Source organism: Terrapene carolina, unplaced genomic scaffold, assembly GCF_002925995.2.
Source record: "Terrapene carolina triunguis isolate 2854851 unplaced genomic scaffold, T_m_triunguis-2.0 Scaffold262, whole genome shotgun sequence".
In the NCBI taxonomy this organism is placed as follows: domain Eukaryota; kingdom Metazoa; phylum Chordata; order Testudines; family Emydidae; genus Terrapene; species Terrapene triunguis.
The window spans coordinates 4,902,479-4,920,491 of record NW_020664613.1 but is presented as its reverse complement, the minus strand read 5'-3'; the positions used below and the strand labels follow the sequence as shown (position 1 = coordinate 4,920,491).

At 41.7% G+C, this 18,013-nt stretch overlaps 1 protein-coding gene across 1 annotated transcript in view; it reads right to left on the bottom strand.

The window, feature by feature from the left end:
* The window catches only part of USH2A (usherin), a 558,238-nt gene that overhangs the window by 324,847 nt on the left and 215,378 nt on the right, over window positions 1–18,013 (bottom strand). The window contains exons 27-29 of the mRNA XM_026657662.2: window positions 10,226–10,429; window positions 10,054–10,134; window positions 6,362–6,547 (exon numbers count right to left, since the gene is read on the bottom strand). Coding sequence (XP_026513447.1) covers window positions 6,362–6,547; window positions 10,054–10,134; window positions 10,226–10,429 — 471 coding nt within the window. The remainder of the gene's footprint in view (window positions 1–6,361; window positions 6,548–10,053; window positions 10,135–10,225; window positions 10,430–18,013) is intronic.

The window sequence follows — 18,013 nt, the reverse complement described above, 5'->3', positions numbered from 1 at the left end:
TATTTCAAATGGTTTATGGATCTGAATTCTCCTTTCTGAGACGAAAGAAAAACTCTTTGCGGTTTGGATGATAGTAGATTAGAGTTCGAGGGCTTTTTGCTTCTGAAGAGTCAAGAGTGGGAATTTGGGATTGTATTGCAGAGAATTTGAGTGTGTAGGATTATGCTCATCTTGAGACATAGTTTACATTATGTGTCTAGCTTGACATTTTCTCTTGTTGGAGAACAGATGCACCAGACTCCTCAGGGGGGCAGACACCTGGACCAGGCTTTAGGGAAAGCATGTTGAAGGTTGATAATGCCAAAGGCTAGTCCAGATCCCAGGAAGATAAGAGTGGGGTCTACATTTAAAAAGCTTATTGGAGATGTGGCAATCTATACTGAAGACAGGATCCCTACATGCACAAAGAAAGGAGATGAAGGGAATGAGGACATGGTAGGAAGGGAGACCCAAGAAAGAGTCATCCAAAGGTCCAGCACTACTACTACAAAGGCTTCAGAAGTAGGGTCTACCCTGTGTTAGAGTTATAAAAGAATAACAAAATTATCTTTACTAACCAAGTATTGTTCACCATGTGGATTATCCTGTAGCCATTGATTGAGGCAGACACTGCAAGCAGCTAAGCCAAGCCTGCATCAGTGCTAGAAAGGAAAAAGGCTGCACCGATGAAGGTTCTGTATGTAGATTCAGAGGCTGAGAAGCTGGAGGGGTACTTGTAGAGACAGGGCTGGACCAGAGCTAAAGCTGTAGAGATTGTTGGAAATGGCTGAAAAAGCCTGTCAGAAAGAGGCAAGCTTAGAACACGCAACTCTGCCTTCCTGGAGCCTCTCACTGGAACTGCACTGTTACTGCTACCCTCTGGAGCTGCTGTGTCTTCCTCTGTGGTGTTGGTGCAGGGAAAATCCCCCAGCTGGAGGCTGAAAGAGCTGCAATCGTGGACAGAGCTGAGGGAGCTGCTGAACCACCTCTGTAGCAGGAACCAGTGAAGGCGCTATTAATGGGACTATTTGCAGAAGAGAAATCATCCTTGGAGCAGAAGGAGCAAAGTTTCTCCTGTAAGCAAGACTGAAAACGGAGCAAGAAAATTGAGAAAAGGTGACATCTTCTGGATTTCCTTTTCATTTTGGAGGGCTCCCCTGCCATCTTGGGGCCTTGGGCAGAAGAAGACCTGCTACATGCTGTGGAGCCAGACACCCATGAATAGGGTGACCAGATGTTCCAATTTTATAGGGACAGTCCCAATTTGGGGGTCTTTTTCTTATATAGGCTCCTATTACCCCTCACCCCCTGTCCCGATTTTTCACATTTGCTGTCTGGTCACCCTAGCCATGAAAGGCCTGAAAACTTCCAAGAAAAAAATGCCTTAAAAGGAAAGTCTTGAGATAAAGACATTTTGAGTCATGTCTGAAAATGTAAAGGGTCTTCTCTGCTCTGTGACTCAGAGGCCCAGTTGCTGAAGCTGCCAGGAGGCAGAACAAACTGGGCACTTTCACAGAAGAAGAGCCAGACAGGTCTGATCGTACCTTCTGAAGCTGTTGAGCAGAGGAACATGCATTATTGTAATGATGAGCATTTCTCCATTGTATACAAGCTATTTCACCACATTTATTTAAATGCATTTAATGTGTATGATTAACCAAACTATTCAGTTAGTTACATTATTAAGAAAATTAACACTTTGGGGGGCAGTAGAGTGAGGGAGTGGAGTGTGGTTCACCACCTCAAAACAGAGATGGGTTCCGGAGTTGCAAAACTGAGAACTGGACTTCCTCAAAATTCAAGGACGTTCATATCTTGGGCTTTGATTCAGTTCCGCAGAGCCAGCTATAGAGTTACAATCTGGGTTCAATTCCCCACCCCCAAATATTAGGGGTTATTTGGATCTAGCATTTTGGTATGGGCCCAGCTCTACCTATTGGTGGTGCTCCACACTTCCCTGAGGTAGCCTGCGGTTAAACTGATACTCTCCTTTCCAGCCAAAAGAGCTAGTAGCAGCATGATGGCTCACCTTTACATTCAGTTTTAATAAGGGTCAAATCAGTAGGATTTGAAGGCACCTGTGTCCAGCATACATCATCATGAACAACTGTGGTGATGCCATGGCCCTCACATGCTGCAGTGATGAGTACAGTTTGAGAACATGAATAAAAGGATAGGGAAACTGACGCATGCAACTCTTGTCAGGATCCCAAGTTGGTTATCTGAACATAGGCGCCAACTTCTGCTGGTGCTGGTGGGTGCTCGACCTGCCTCTCCCACAGGCCCCGCCCTGACTCCACCCCAGCCCCTCCTGCCCCGTCCCCATTCCAACTGCTTCCCCAAAGTCCCTGCTCCAACTCCACTCCTTCCCTGCCCCTATTGGAGTCCTTCCCCAAATCCCCGCCCTGGCCCCGCCTCCTCCCCTCAGCGTGCCGCGTTCCCACTCCTCCCCCCTGGCTCCCAGAGCTTGTTACGCCGCGAAATAGCTGTTTTGCGGCGGCAAGCACTGGGAGCTAGGGGGAGAAGCAGGGACACGGCGTGCTCAGTGGAGGAGGCGGAGGTGAGGTGAGGCGGGGAGAGGAGCTTGGCTGCCAGTGGGTGCAGAACACCCACTAATTTTTCCCCGTGGGTGCTCCAGCCCTGGAGCTTGTTTCTGGTATTATGTTTTGCTTAAGCTAGTCAGTTAAGCATAAGTCCACACACCTGGCCTCCATTCAAAGTCCCTGGTGCTGGGGGCTGTCATGGAGGTAATGCAAGGCTAGTTAACGCAACCCTGAGTCCATCAGGGCTCCTGCTGTATCCAAAGTATTCCTGTGGGGTTCCCCTTATGTGTTCTATAGCCACCTTGCCTCTATCAAGGTAACAAAAAGAGGGCCACAGGGCAATGCTGAATTGGGCCTTAACCGTTAGTCACTTTTTTCTTATCTTCTTATATTGCAGCATTATAATATCTCTTCAAACAGAGATTCCAAACTCCAGATAAACAACTCATCCTGTAAACAGGCTTATCCTGATCAGTCTCTAGTCATTGTTTTTCAGTAAACAGGAATGTTGTTGTAAGTCCTGTAATTTTTATGACAGACCAGTTTTCCAGCAGACTGCAGTATAACTGCAATTATAACCGCCTTCTGTTGTGAGGTAATGAACCACTCTCTATCTCCTCTCTATTGATATCCTAATAAAGCGCACACACATTCAAATCAACAAGAAGTGAGCTATAGGGAAACGGTAAACTATTTGTAGGCCACAAATTTAGATTTTGTTTAAAAAAAAACCCCCAAAACACTTTTTACAAAACTAGTTACATAAAAACATTTTAATTAAACTGCAAGTTCCTATAAGTACAGAGCTTGTTTTATTTCTGTGTCTTCTAAGTATCATGTCTGTAATCTGGTGCTATACTACTGATAAAATAATAAATATTTTCAATATCATTTCAATAAAAACAGGATTTTTTGAAAATTTAAAAACTTCCCTATAGTGTTATGAATATCAAAGAAAGACACTATGACCACCCCGGAAAACCAAAAAGCAGCACTGATCTGAAACAAAAGGTGAAACTGGTAAAGCCTAGTTTCAGTGTCCATGATAAGTGAAGTGCAAAAAGTAAACTGAGAACATAAATAGTGAAAAATACGAGATTTGAAAAATTTTATGTTTTTACAATCCATCCATCATCATAACATTTATTTTAACTCAGAAGTTTTATTTTGATAGTGCCCCTTTACATTAATTGTCCTTAGTCATTTAAAACAATACAAATATTTGCAAATAAAATGAATTTATTATGCAAGAAGCATGTGCATTCATGATACAGTGGAACCTGCTTTTATGGCTTGCTGCTATCTGAGGTCATTTGTGTTAACAGCCAGCAAAATCTCAGTCCCTGTGAGACTTCCTATCTCCTCCATATTAACTCACAAATTAGTAGGTGGCCACCTGCCTAACACATTTTCAGCCACCTGCAGACCTGCCCAGCTGTGCAAACTGCATTGCAATCGAACTCCTAAGGCAGCCAGAAGGAGAAAACTTCAAGATTAGGTATTTTTAAAAAGATGTAAAGAATGTTACTTGGCTCAGTTGTGATCTCTGCATACTGCCCTGTATCCATGGGAGCTCTGAGAAGCATTGTGCTTCACTAGAGCACAATACTTTCTGGAGCTCATGGGTGTGCAGGAGAAGCACAATCACTTCACCACCTGTTAGGAGGGGACAGTGGTCAAAGACCCATCTCTACTGTCCAGTACCTCTCTGCAGTACTTACATAGTCCCTTTTATTGGTATCTGAACACCTCATAGTCTTTAATGTATTGATCCTCACAACCCCCCATGAGGTAGGGAAGTAGTTTTTCCATTTTACAGGTGGGAAACTGAGGCAGAGAGACTAGCCTAGCACCATAACCAGGACTAGCCTTCCTTGCACTGTCGTTGCTCAGGTGAATGCAAAATGTCTATGAGCTCAGACCCTTTACGGCGTATCCTTGCACTTTTCCGCTTCTGAACCTGCACAGGGGCCAGGCATAATCTTGAGAGTAATGTTTTATATTCATATTCTAAGGCTTGCAAAAGTGAAAGCATATTAGCAGTGCATGGGTGAAAGTTGTCTGAATGGTCTTTTTTCCATGTCTTACTGTAGTCAGTAGCTACCTATTATAATGCACAAAAGACCTGAACCCTAAAGTGGCAAACTGTTAATAGCTTTCAGTGTATGTATTTATTACTTATATGTTTATAATAAAATAGTTGCAGTTCCTATACTGTCCCTATGCATATTTCCCCTGTAACATAAAACCATGCCTTCTCACTTCTGCATCACACTAGTAATATATCAATAGCTCTTATCCGTTCAGCACGATGTTAACCCTTTCATATCTGACACAAAATTAAAACAGCATTAGGACAACAAATCAACCAATTCATTTTTAATGCTGGTCAAAATTATTCATTGTGAATAAATTATCTCATTGAAAAATCTAAAAAGGGCTAAATTAATCATTTGTGAGTGAACCTTGATTTCTGCTAGTATATTTGGTACCTTACATCTTGGATAATTTTCAGCCATTGGGTTAATTAATTAAACAAATACATAAAGCATAATAACTATTATAGTCACCACACCACCCACAAGTAATCATGAAACTTCAACTCAAAGAAAGTAAAATATGTGCACATTGTCTCTTAAATATACAGACACACATTATATGGTACATATACAGTACACAAAACGTACTTATTTATGCACAAACATGAAGCACATATTAACTGGGTTTGAGGAAAGCAGCAGTAGTATATTGCCCGACGAGAAGACACTTCCTGAGATTGCGCCATAACATCCAAACCTGTGCTAAACCAAGCCTTCAGCTTTGGGCAATATGTTACTGGCCTTTTTTTAATTATGATGAATTATATAATTAATTTTAGGGAATTTTTAAACAAATCCCATTCATTACACTCCGGAAAATTAGATTTTTACTACTGCCCTTCTGAGTCTTCACAGACCACATAGTTCAGAGAGTCAGCTGTTGCATACTGTCTTTGCTGCCAATGGAGGAGTTTGGCTCACACAAGGGACCACGTCTTCAACATACAACACCAGGGAGAGAGCTGACTATACAGTGGAAAGGCATCCACTTAGAGAGGGGATTCTACTGGTAAAGGGAAAAACAGCTAGCCAGCTCCAACATATACCACCAAGGAGAGAGGGTCCCCATGTCTCCTGTGATCATTTTGTAGCAGAAAAGATTCCAGAGTTTTTCCCCACACCGAAACCAGCCCCCCTCTTAGAGGCTGCTGAGAAGAGCCCCAGCCTGTAAAAAAAACCATTCCCATCCAATAAAGCTGCTTCTGCCCCACTCCCAATCCTGAAGACTATTCCTGCCACTGGCAAAAAAAAAAATCCTTCATCCAGTAATGGCTCACCCTGCAAAGTGCGGGTGCTCCAGCCCAATCTACCAAAGCACTTAAGTACATGCTTAACTTTAAGCATGCGAGTAGTCTCACTGAAGTCATCATGGTTACTCAGATGCTTAAAGTGTTTACAGGATTGCAGTACCATGCAGGATCAACCCCTAAGGGACCTGGAATGGCAAGAAGAGGGAGAAAGAGAAACTACTAAAGACAGCCAAACAAACACAGAATACTCAATGGTAATAGAATGACAAAAATGGATTTGGGTAAAAATACCTTCAAGCTTTTGGGCCACATTTTATTTCTACTGCTCTTGAAGTAAATTAAAATTTGTACATACACTATTTAGGCCATTTACACACAAAGATGGATATACTACACAGTACCCAACTAATATTTTTCAGCTTGACAAAATAAGTTATATACATCTTGTTCTATTACATCTCCCTTCAAACTAGTAGTTAGCAACATTTACCTGTGAGCATAGTAGTGTCAGTAAACTCAGCACTGATGATGGGTACACTGGGACCATCCTCATTGTATGCTTTCAAAATGTACTTCTCAATTACACCTATGACCCCAGCAGGTTTGTCCCAAGTCACCTCAATGCTGTAACCATTTATGCTGTGAATTCTTGAGGGAGTTGGCACATTTTCTGGGACTGTAGAAGGATAAAATAGAAAATAGAGAAAATGGCAGTTCTGAGAAGACTATTGCCCCTATTCTTCACTTTTAATGGCTGCAGTAAATCAGACTGAACCATTAGCATAAATACAATTTATTAGAGTTGTAACTTTTCAGCATTGATTTAATATGACTGCACATCTTGAGCCATTCAGTTTAAGCTATATTTCAAATCCATCAAAACTCCATCTACATAACATTCTTTCTTGTCTAGTTCAGGTTTTCCAAAAACATTTAATGTATCAAATGTGATTAAACATCACTCATAAGAAGGAGGTGGATTGTAGGCAGCTAAGAAGTTCAAGCAATATAATGATGTAACTGAATGAAGCAAGAGGATTAGACTGTTATACATAGGGGTTTGGCACTTATCTCTTGGGTACATCAGCCGCTAAACATCACAAATGCGATCAAATTCTCAAAATTCCAGTTTCATTTTCTAAATTAAAGTATTTCAGAATAATTTTTAAAGCATATGAAAATACGGTGTGATGACCTCCAGACTATCTCTGGGTACTCTCTTTCACTCAAGCATAGTGTCGCAGGTGAGCCCTGCCTCACTTCTCTTTACCCGGGTTAGAAATGGGACCAGACAGACATAATTATCAAAGAGCACCCCCCTTTCTGAGGGTCTAATTTATTAATGACAGCCATAAGCATAAGCAGGAGCTTACTAGATACAGGTGGGGACATTCAGTTCAACTAGCAGTCTCTGGCTCCTCCCTTCAGAAGACTCTTCTTTCCTGTGCCTTAAGGGTGCTGAGCAGGCCAGTCTTTCCCTGCCAACATCTCCTTGTGTCTGCCCTGCTATAAGGGACCAGGCAGCATTTATTCTGGTCCCCTTTTTGCAGCTTCCTGGCCCCAGGTCTTTAAAGAAACAGTAATGGGATTTCCTCTCAAACACTTCTTACTCGCAGGATTGCTTCCTCTCTTCCAATATCTCCTGAGTAACTTGTATATATAATTGGACCTTTCAAACTTTTAAAAGGGCAATGCCACGTGACAGGGCGGGCTGAGCATTAGGCCCCATAACCCTTAAGGCACAGACCACCCCACCACATATGAAAATAAATTAATAATTGCATACGACTGTCAGAAGTAAAAACTGAACTTGTGCGAGGCTTTTTGCATTAGCCTTTGCTTTTAATCACTTCAGATGATTTTTAAAAAAGAGAATAAAGATGTTTAAAAGAAGCTGAAAGGCAACCTCGTGTACACATACAATCCCTAATAAAAAATTCATCCCATTTCCCATAACCTTTAAGTATTTATTAGATATTGTTATACCAAATAAAGGTCTGGCCAATAACAACTTCATCACAGATGACCGCGCAAGGGATGCAGAGGAAAGGCCCAAGGAACACTACGGCAGGATGGTGGATGGCGAGTTTGCTGTAAATGCTTGTGGACTCCTAAGGCCTCTCGATGAAGATCCCTCTGCTTTCCCTACATCAAATATCCTCTTTGTAGTGACCTTATTGTTTAAACTCATTAAATAAATGCAACCTTTGTTGGAGGTGGGAAGGACCCTGGAATGCTAAGTGTAAAAATGTTTGAATGTTTGTGGTGCCTATGGAAAGTAACAATGTGATACTCTAGGATAGCTTCAGGTTACTGAGAATACTACAGCAATATATTGATTTTATTAGTTCTGAAATATAGCACAGGGCAAAGTAAGGTACAAGATAGCAGATGGTCTTTTCATAAGGGACACAACAAACCTGACTCAAAAATAATTAAATAGTGCAATTATTCTCCAGCCCTTGGGAGCATGTAGCTGCTCAGTGTTGTGGTCAGATTGTAAATATAAATTTATGGTAAAACTTACTGTGGTCAGATAATTCATATAAAAATGGCTGTATATGCTTTCTTCTGGGGGGAAGACAAAATGGTGACATTAAGCTGCATAAGCAATGTATTTGAAAGTCAAATATTTACTCTGGTGAACATGTTTAAAGCATCTTTTCCAATGCAATTATATTATAAGTATTTTTTTTTAAAGAAGAGTTTGGTATAATTGGGGAGATCATACAATAATACTGTTTGACCATCATCTATCAGTAGAACTCTCTGAATTGTTGGAGTACAATTTGGATCTAATTCATAGTGATAGCAGTCTATGGACACATATTTCACAGTGTGAGGAATCTTCAGAAAATTACTAGCTCAACAGGGTATAAAAATCCTACTGTACAAAAAGGGAAGTGCCTCCAAATTTCCTCCATGAAATTTAAGGAGAGGTTAATCTTTTTGAGTGAACACACACATCTGTGTGACCCATCATGAACAGTAATGCCAACTATGCACTATATTTTTGCTTTGCAATGTTTTTCGTGAGTCCTGTGTGGCCTTGCACTTTAACAATCATCACCAGATGCCTTTTTTCTAGCAGACATGTGTAATTTGACTAGAGGTTTAGATTTGCATATATCAACATAAACTGGGTGTGTAGCTTATATTCATATATGTTCATGCTAAGATAAAGCAATACAACCTTTTAAATATCTTTCATTTTACATAATAAATATGGTGTATTATAATTAGAAAACACCATGAAATATATTGTGAAAAATGCCTATTTGTGCATTTCATAGCTACAATAAAATATTGGTATGTTATTAATCCAAAATGTCAAACATTTTTGGTTCCCCTTAAAATATTCTGCAATTTTTACTATTTACTGTATATACTTGTTCATTAGCCCATTCGTTTATAAACGGATCCCCCCAAATGGATAGGTAAAAATAGCAAAAACTGTATGACCCTTTCATAAGCCGACCCTATATTTCAGGGTTTGGAAAACTTTGGCTCCTGGACTGTCAGGGTAAGCCGCTGGCAGGTCGGGACGTTTTGTTTACTTGGAGCGTCTGCAGGCATAGAGCCCCTACCTCCCTGTGGCCACGGTTCACTGTTCCCAGCCAATGGGAGCTGCGGGAAGTTCCCATTGGCTGGGAACGGTGAACCGCGGCCACAGGGAGCTGAGGGGCTTCATGCCTGCAGACGCTCTAGGTAAACAAAATGACAATGTATTAGATCAGGGATTGGGAACTTTTGGCACGTGGCCCGCCAGGGTAAGCACCCTGGTGGGCCGGGCCAGTTTGTTTACCTGCCGCGTCCACAGGTTTGGCCGATTGCAGCTCCCACTGGCCGTGATTCGCGGTTCCAGGCCAATGGGGGCAAATGGGGGTGGTGGGAAGCGGCACGGGCTGAGGGATGTGCTGGCTGGGCTGCATGCCAAAGGTTGCCGATCCCTGTATTAGATCTTCAATTCAATGATTCCATAGAGTTTAAAATCATCAGATTTTGGTGTAGACCCGTTTATAAGCTGACCCCCGCTCTTTGATGTGTCACTGTTTTACCAAAAATATTCAGCTTATGAACGAGTATATATGGTAATTAAAATTCTCATAGTGGGATTTTCTCCAGCAAACAGCCTAACATTAGATAACTCATAAAACAGATACATTTAGAAACTATGTTTACCTGATTCTCTTGTCCGACCACGACTCCAGACACTAGACACTGATCCTCCTTCATTTGAGGCAACTACTCTATACAGGTATTCTTTAAAAAAAAAAAAAGAGTGAACTCAAGAACACATTAATGCAGAATGAAATAAAAGTGTAGCATTTCATTTAAGGGCCCAATGTGTTACCTGTAAATGGCTGTAGACCACTCTCATAAACACTCTGCTCTTTGCCTCGGTAGACTAGGATGGAGTCATTTCCCCTGCAGTTAACAGCACTGTCAGTTGATAGGCATCCGTCCAGATTGACTCTGACAGCACTGCTGGACACAGATGCCAAGTTAACGACAGCACCTCGTGTAAATTCAACATCCTTTATGCAACCACCGAAACCTAGCAAATAGTAAGGGATTAGTATCACATAAAGGGCTTCAGTCGTTAATTAAGAATCATTTTTGTTCCTTGCGATGCTACATTTTCTGTGATAAGAGGAGTTGGGTGTAAATGTTAACTTTCAATTTATGTTTGAGAAATGATATTTCCCCCCACACACACCTTTTACATATTAAGCTGGTAAGGACTCCTAATGTTCCAGTGTTGAATTCCTGCCACATTGAAGTATATACTTATTATTAAACATTCCACTCTCTGCGAAAAAAAATCCCCAAACTTTATTTTGCTTCTTCAGTTCATATGTTCAAAAGTATTAACATAAAATCAGTGACTAATATTGATTTTAAGTTTGGGGTCAGCCCTTGCATTTCATATTCCCATATTCCATAAATTTGCATTATATTCTTAGTCACTTGAGCTAAGAAGAGCCTATGGACAGCAAATATACTTGCATATAGAGGAAACATCAGCATAACAGAGATTGTCATAACTGGACCATACTTGGTACCTCATTCACAAACATAGCATAAAACATAACCCAAGACCTCCCAATCATAGGCAAAATCGTAAGTGACTTGAACACTAGAAATATGGCTTATTACATACATTACAAATATATTAAATACAGGAGCGGTGCCAGGGTTTTTGCCGCCCTAGGCGGCAGCGCTCCTCCTCTGAGCATTCGGTGGCGGGGGTCCTTCTGCTCCGTGTCTTCGGGGCACTTCGGCGGCAGGTCCCGGAGCGAGTGAAGGACCCGCCGCCAAATTTCCGCCGAAGACCCGGAGCGGAAGGACCCCCGCCGCCGAATTTGTGCCGAGGACGGCAAAATGCCACCCCCCAAATCCTCCCGCCCTAGGCGACCGCCTAGGGTTACCTAGTGGAAGCGCCGGCCCTGATTAAATATAGTTATTCACAATAGGAACATTTTAAAATAGTGTAGTTGTACAATTTTCTTGACATTTCTATGATTTAATTTACAAAGGAAATGCATCTCTTCATAAGGCGATGCAAATATAGTACTATGATTAGGGCTCTACCAAATTCATGGTCATCGCGAACTGTGAAATCTGGAGTCCCTCGCATGAAATTTGGTCTTTTGTGTGGTTTTACCCTATACTATACCAATTTCATGGAGAGGGGGGAGGAAGACCAATGTTTCTCAAATAGGGGGTCCTGACTCAAAAGGGAGCTGCAGAGGGGTCACAAGGTTATTTTAGGGGGGTTGCCGTATCGCCATTCTTACTTCTGCACTGCCTTCAGAGCTGGGTGGCTAGAGAGCAGCGGCTGTTGGCCAGGCACTCAGCTCTGCAGTCAGCAGCACAGAAGTAAGGGTAGCAATACCATACCATGCCTTCCTTACTTCTGCGCTGGTGCTGGTTTGGCCTTCAGAGTTGGGCTCCCAGCCAGCAGCCGCCGCTCTCCACCTGCCCAGCTCTGAAGGCAGCGCCGCCGCCAGCAGCAGTACAGAAGTAAGGATAGCAGTACCACAACCCCCCCAATAACCTTGTGATACCCCTCCCACAACTCCTTTTTGGGTCAGGGCCCCTACAATTACAATGCTGTGAAATTTCAGATTTAAATAGCTAAAAGCATTAAATTTATGATTTTTAAAATCCTATGGCCATGAAATTGACCAAAATGGATCAAGAATTTGGTAGGGCCCTAATTATGATTTGAATATGGTACAATAGCCAGTAGTTAGAATAATATAAAATAATATAGTAACTGGAACAGAGACCTTGATTACTTTTAAAATTAACTCTGGAAATTAAAAAATAGATTTCTCATTCTCTCATGCATCAATAACTATAATATAGCTCTTGGGAAAATCCTATATTTCTATCTAAGGTACTTTTATGGCCTTCATTACCATAATATCTGAATGCCTCACAATCTTTAATATGTTTTCCTTACTTCGACCCCCCTGTGAGGTTAATCACAGAGAAACTAAGGGCTTGTATACACAAATATTTAGCTCACAGCAAGCTGGGTTCTGACTCTATCCCTCACATGCCCGCTGCACTCTAACTGTCCATTGTGGACCCTACTTTGATCTAGTCCTCTTCTAAACAAACTGTTAAAGTGCATCAGCAGGGTCCACAATGGACAGTTGGAGCATGGCAAACTAGTGAGGGGTAGATTCACATCTCTGATTACTGGGAGCAAAATGTTCATACAGACAAGCCCAAAGTGACTTGCCCAGAGTCACAAAGGAAGTAAGTCTTCCGTAAGACAGGGAATTGAATCCAGGTCTCCCAAGTCCCAGGCTAGCACCCTAACTACTGGACCACTCTTCCTCTCTAGTTGTCATTGAGATAGTATTCCCTATAGCTCATTTTTAATCCAGTTATTAAATTAATTATTTTGATGAATGTAGTATTGTTGAGAGGTGCAAAATCAACAGCCATGGAAACTGATGTCCTTTGTTTATCCTAAGACAGTTGCAGCATAGAAAATGATAGTGTAAGCTTCCACAAACATCCCCACATTGATCTGTCCACACTGCCTCCACAGGTGAGATAATCATTCATGGATTCTAACTGAACTTCCCAACAAGGCTTGTAATAAATGACAATTGTCATATGGCTTTGTGAGGTAGATACCTTATTTGTGATGGGGAACTGAACAATGCTCAGAAACCTATGTCAAATAGACCATTGAGCAATCATCAGTTGGTAACAACATTTGGTCTCTGAAGCCAACTAGGCTCCCATGTACATCCCAACAATGAAAATTAGAATTAATTCAAAGTTGTACTTTACAGTAGATAGTATAAAGCACAAAACGTGAAATTAACACACCAGGATCTATTATTGACAATATATCATTCTGCGGATTATAAATACAAGTCTTGCAACATCAGTTACTTTCAAATTTGAATTACATTAAGAGAAACAAACAGTAACACACATTACAATACTTTCTAGATTATCATGCAGGGGCATGTGACTTGCCCAGGTGACTCCAGAACTCCATCTTGGAGCTGGACTTTGCATAGGAGGGAGGAGGGGGGTCTCCACCCACAAGAGTCTATTTAAACCCGTGGGAGACCCCTCCATTTTGTCTTCAGCTGGCTAAAGAAGGAGCCTCTCCACCCCCCCCCCCCCAGGATACTTGAAGGAGACTGAAACAAAGGACAGTAACTACAGGGGGTGTGAGTGATTGCTGGACCCAGGCTAAAAGGAGTTTAGCCTGTAAAAGGGAGTGCTCTGGAACTGGTGAGGAAATTATCTGTATTTAGTTTGATTAGACATAGATTTGCGCATTTTATTTTATTTTGCTTGGTGACTTACTTTGTTCTGTCTGTTACTACTTTGAACCACTTAAATCCTACTGTCTGTATTTAATAAAATCACTTTTTATTTAGTAATTTACTCAGAGTATGTATTAATACCTGAGGGAGCAAACAACTGTGCATATCTCTCTATCAGTGTTATAGAGGGCGAACAATTTATGAGTTTGCCCTGCATAAGCTTTATGCAGGGTAAAATGGATTTATCTGGGTTTAGACCCCATTGGGAGTTGGGCATCTGAGTGCTAAAGACAAGCACACTACTGTGAGCTGTTTTCAGGTAAACTTGCAGCTTTGGGACAAGTGATTCAGACCCTGGGTCTGTGTTGGAGCCAGACAGGAGTGTCTGGCTCAGCAAGACAGGGTGCTGGAGTCCTGAGCTGGCAGGGAAAACAGAAGCAGGGGTAGTCTTGGTACATTGGGTGGCAGCTCCCAAGGGGGTTTCTGTGATCCAGAGCTAGAATTGATATGCAAACTAGATACAATCAACTCAGGATTGAATAAGGACTGGGAATGGCTGAGCCATTACAAACATTGAATCTATCTCCCCTTGTAAGTATTCTCACACTTCTTATCAAACTGTCTGTACTGAGCTATCTTGATTATCACTTCAAAAGCGTTTTTCTCTTACTTAATTGGCCTCTCAGAGTTGGTAAGACAACTCCCACCTGTTCATGCTCTCTGTATGTGTGTATATATATCTCCTCAATATATGTTTCACTCTATATGCATCCGAAGAAGTGGGCTGTAGCCCACGAAAGCTTATGCTCTAATAAATGTGTTAGTCTCTAAGGTGCCACAAGTACTCCTGTTCTTTTTTCTAGATTATGCATCCTAAAATATTACCTAGAAACATGCCATTTTAGTCACATTTTCTCTTTCTGACAAATGCTTCTGTGACAATCAGTGTCCAGACACCCCAAAGGGAGAACAGGGAGGTTGAAACCCAAAGAATAAGCAGTTGAACCAACTTATTTTATAAAATGTTATTGTGCTATAAAAATGTGTTGAGTAAAATCTTTTATTAAAGCTTGTAACTTTCTAAACTTAAGAATCTTTATGAGCTATGTATACGGGTTATGGTTATTTGTGTATAGAGAGAAATGAGCTCCTAAACTTCGGCTCCACTTCACAACAGGACAGGGAGAGGCACTTCCCAGCCAGGTGTTTACACGTAATCAGATCCAAGTTACTACCTACTGTCTAGTCCAGGAAATAACAAGGACGGGACATTAGAGTTAATGGAAAAACTTTGAGACATCCCAGCTCTCAAGTCAAGAGGGGGTTTCCACACGCGGAATATACATGAGTCACCATGGACTGAGGCCTGGTCCATACTAGGAAATTAGGTCAATATAACCACATTGCTCAAGGGTGTGAAAAATCCACACCCCTGAGTGACACAGTTAAACTGACTTAACCCCCAGTGTAGACAGTTCTACCAAGAAGGCTAACGACATTTTGGGCTGTATAAGTAGGGGCATTGCCAGCAGATCGAGGGACGTGATCGTTCCCCTTTATTCGACATTGGTGAGGCCTCATCTGGAGTACTGTGTCCAGTTTTGGGCCCCACACTACAAGAAGGATGTGGAAAAATTGGAAAGAGTCCAGCGGAGGGCAACAAAAATGATTAGGGGTCTGGAGCGCATGACTTATGAGGAGAGGCTGAGGGAACTGGGATTGTTTAGTCTCCAGAAGAGAAGAATGAGGGGGGATTTGATAGCAGCCTTCAACTACCTGAAGGGGGGTTCCAAAGAGGATGGAGTTCGGCTGTTCTCAGTGGTGGCAGATGACAGAACAAGGAGCAATGGTCTCAAGTTGCAGTGGGGGAGGTCTAGGTTGGATATTAGGAAACACTATTTCACTAGGAGGGTGGTGAAGCACTGGAATGCTTTACCTAGGGAGGTGGTGGAGTCTCCTTCCTTGGAGGTTTTTAAGGCCTGGCTTGACAAAGCCCTGGCTGGGATGATTTAGTTGGGAATTGGTCCTGCTTTGAGCAGGGGGTTGGACTAGATGACCTTCTGAGGTCCCTTCCAACCCTGATATTCTATGATTCTATGAACAGGAGAATTCTCCCCTTGACCTAGATACCGCCTCTCAGGGAGGTAGATTACCTGTGCTGATGGGAGAACCCTACAGCTGCAGTCTCTACAGTGTGGATAAGCCCTGAGAGAAAGGGGGTGGGAAGCCTTTTAAAAGCAAGCTTGTGCCTAAGGTTTTGCATCCAGAAACTGAGGAACAGCCTCTGGGCAGGAAGCTGTCTGTGAAATGCTGGATCCCTGCTATAGTTAGGGGATATGCTGGGAAACTGTTCAAAGGCAGCCAGTAACTTGTATTAGAAAAGGGATTTTATCCAATATGGAAGTGTAAAGCTCGAGGTTATGTCTTTATGTCTATTTGCTGTATAACTTGTATACATTTGCTCTCCCTCACCACTTCATCTTTGAATCTGTGTTTTTTCTATTAAATAAACCTTTTGTTTATTTTTACCCCAAGCAGGTCTGTGTTGTACAAACTGAGTGGAACATGGGGGCCAAAGTAAGCTGGTATCTGGGCGGCTGGTTTCACATCTTCAGGGGTGACAAATCAGAGGAGAAAAGTCCAAATGCCTAGTAGTTAAGAACTCAGGAAGGACGAATCTGGGGAGACTTGAGACTAGATGGGCTATTGGTGTCATCCTGCAAGATGAGACTTTGTGCTTGTGGGCAGGCTACTGGTGTCAAGGATCTGAACCAAAGCTATACAGCATTAACACACCCCGAGCTTACAGGGCAGGCAGTGACAAAGCCCTTTACTGTTCCTCGTGATCACCAAAATGTCACATACTCTCATTCCTATTGGTCACAATGATAGGCTACAGTTGGGAACAGGATAAAGTCAAACAAGTTAAAAATATGAATATAGACCAATATTTTCAAACATGGGTGCTGAAAGATGCTCATTTCAATCCACATTTGGGCACCTAAATAGGTGGCTTGTTCCCATCTCAAGTCAGTGAGGATCCAGCACTTCTGAAAATCAGACCAAATTTATTTAGGTGCCTAAACATATACTTTAGACACTCACCTTTAATAATGTTTGGCCCTAGATTAATTGTTCATAGATCCCTTGGCTACAGGAATTGGGAGTGCATCAACTCAGAAGTGATACCATCTGGTAAAATATAGCATTAATGGGACATGAATAATGGATAATCCTTTTGGGCCAGAAAAATGATGTGCATAGGGTCTGGGGTAGGTTATAATGTATTATGATGCCTACAGCTACTGAATACTAGAAAGAACATGTATTAATTACTTGTGAATCCTAGTGCTTTGGGTTGATTTGAACCTTTCCATATCTGTGAATTCATAAAGCTTGAAAAACTGTCTGCCTAATTTACTTGAATACAGATATTCAACATCAACACATGTATTTACCCCACTTGAGATGTTCAACACTGAATACCAATATTAGACAATTCACATATAATCTACTGACTACCATTTGATTGTTTATGATAGATTAAAATAAATTATGAATAATGAATAGCTTAATAAATAACGGTTTATTTGCAAAGACCTTGTTAAACAAAACAAACAAACAAAAAAGAAAAAGAAAAAAAAAGGTAGAGGCCAAAATTCACGGGGCGGGGGCAGGTTGGTTTATGGCCATGTTGCAGGTATTTTGCATCCAGATGGTCCCTGACCAAGGGCCACAGATAACTCAGAGTTGAACAGAGCAAAGAAAGGCTACTCTGTTTTACACTAGAGATTAAGCCTGTCCCAGAACTGGGAGGGGGGTAGGGAGCACAAAGGTGAGTTGAAGTACCTTTGTCTCCCCCTCCTCCTTGTTCTGTACCAGGTACAACTGGCTGATCCAGAAAATCTCACTTAAAGTATTCACTGCATACAAAATTCTGTAACTACCTCTAGCAATGCCTGTGAAATGATTAATCAGCTCCCAGTAGCTGCTACATATAGCCGTGTCCTACTCAATGGAGAGCATTCCAGTGATCTAATGTGCCTATCTTGTGTTTCACTGGTTGAGTGTGTTATCTTTCCAGATTATGGCGGGGACTTGTGTGGGTGGAGTGCTGTGAAAATCTCTCTCTTGAAGATTTAGCTTTTCTGCCTGTGCAGCTGAAGTTAGCGCGTCTCATTTTTCTGATGCAGCTGATCTGAAAGACTGCTTAAGACATCAGAAGGGTGGAAGGATTTTGATAGTGTACAAAAATAGGAGTGATCATTTAGGGTTCATATAACATTTAATTGATATAATTATATATACACTACTTAGACTGTAAGATTTAT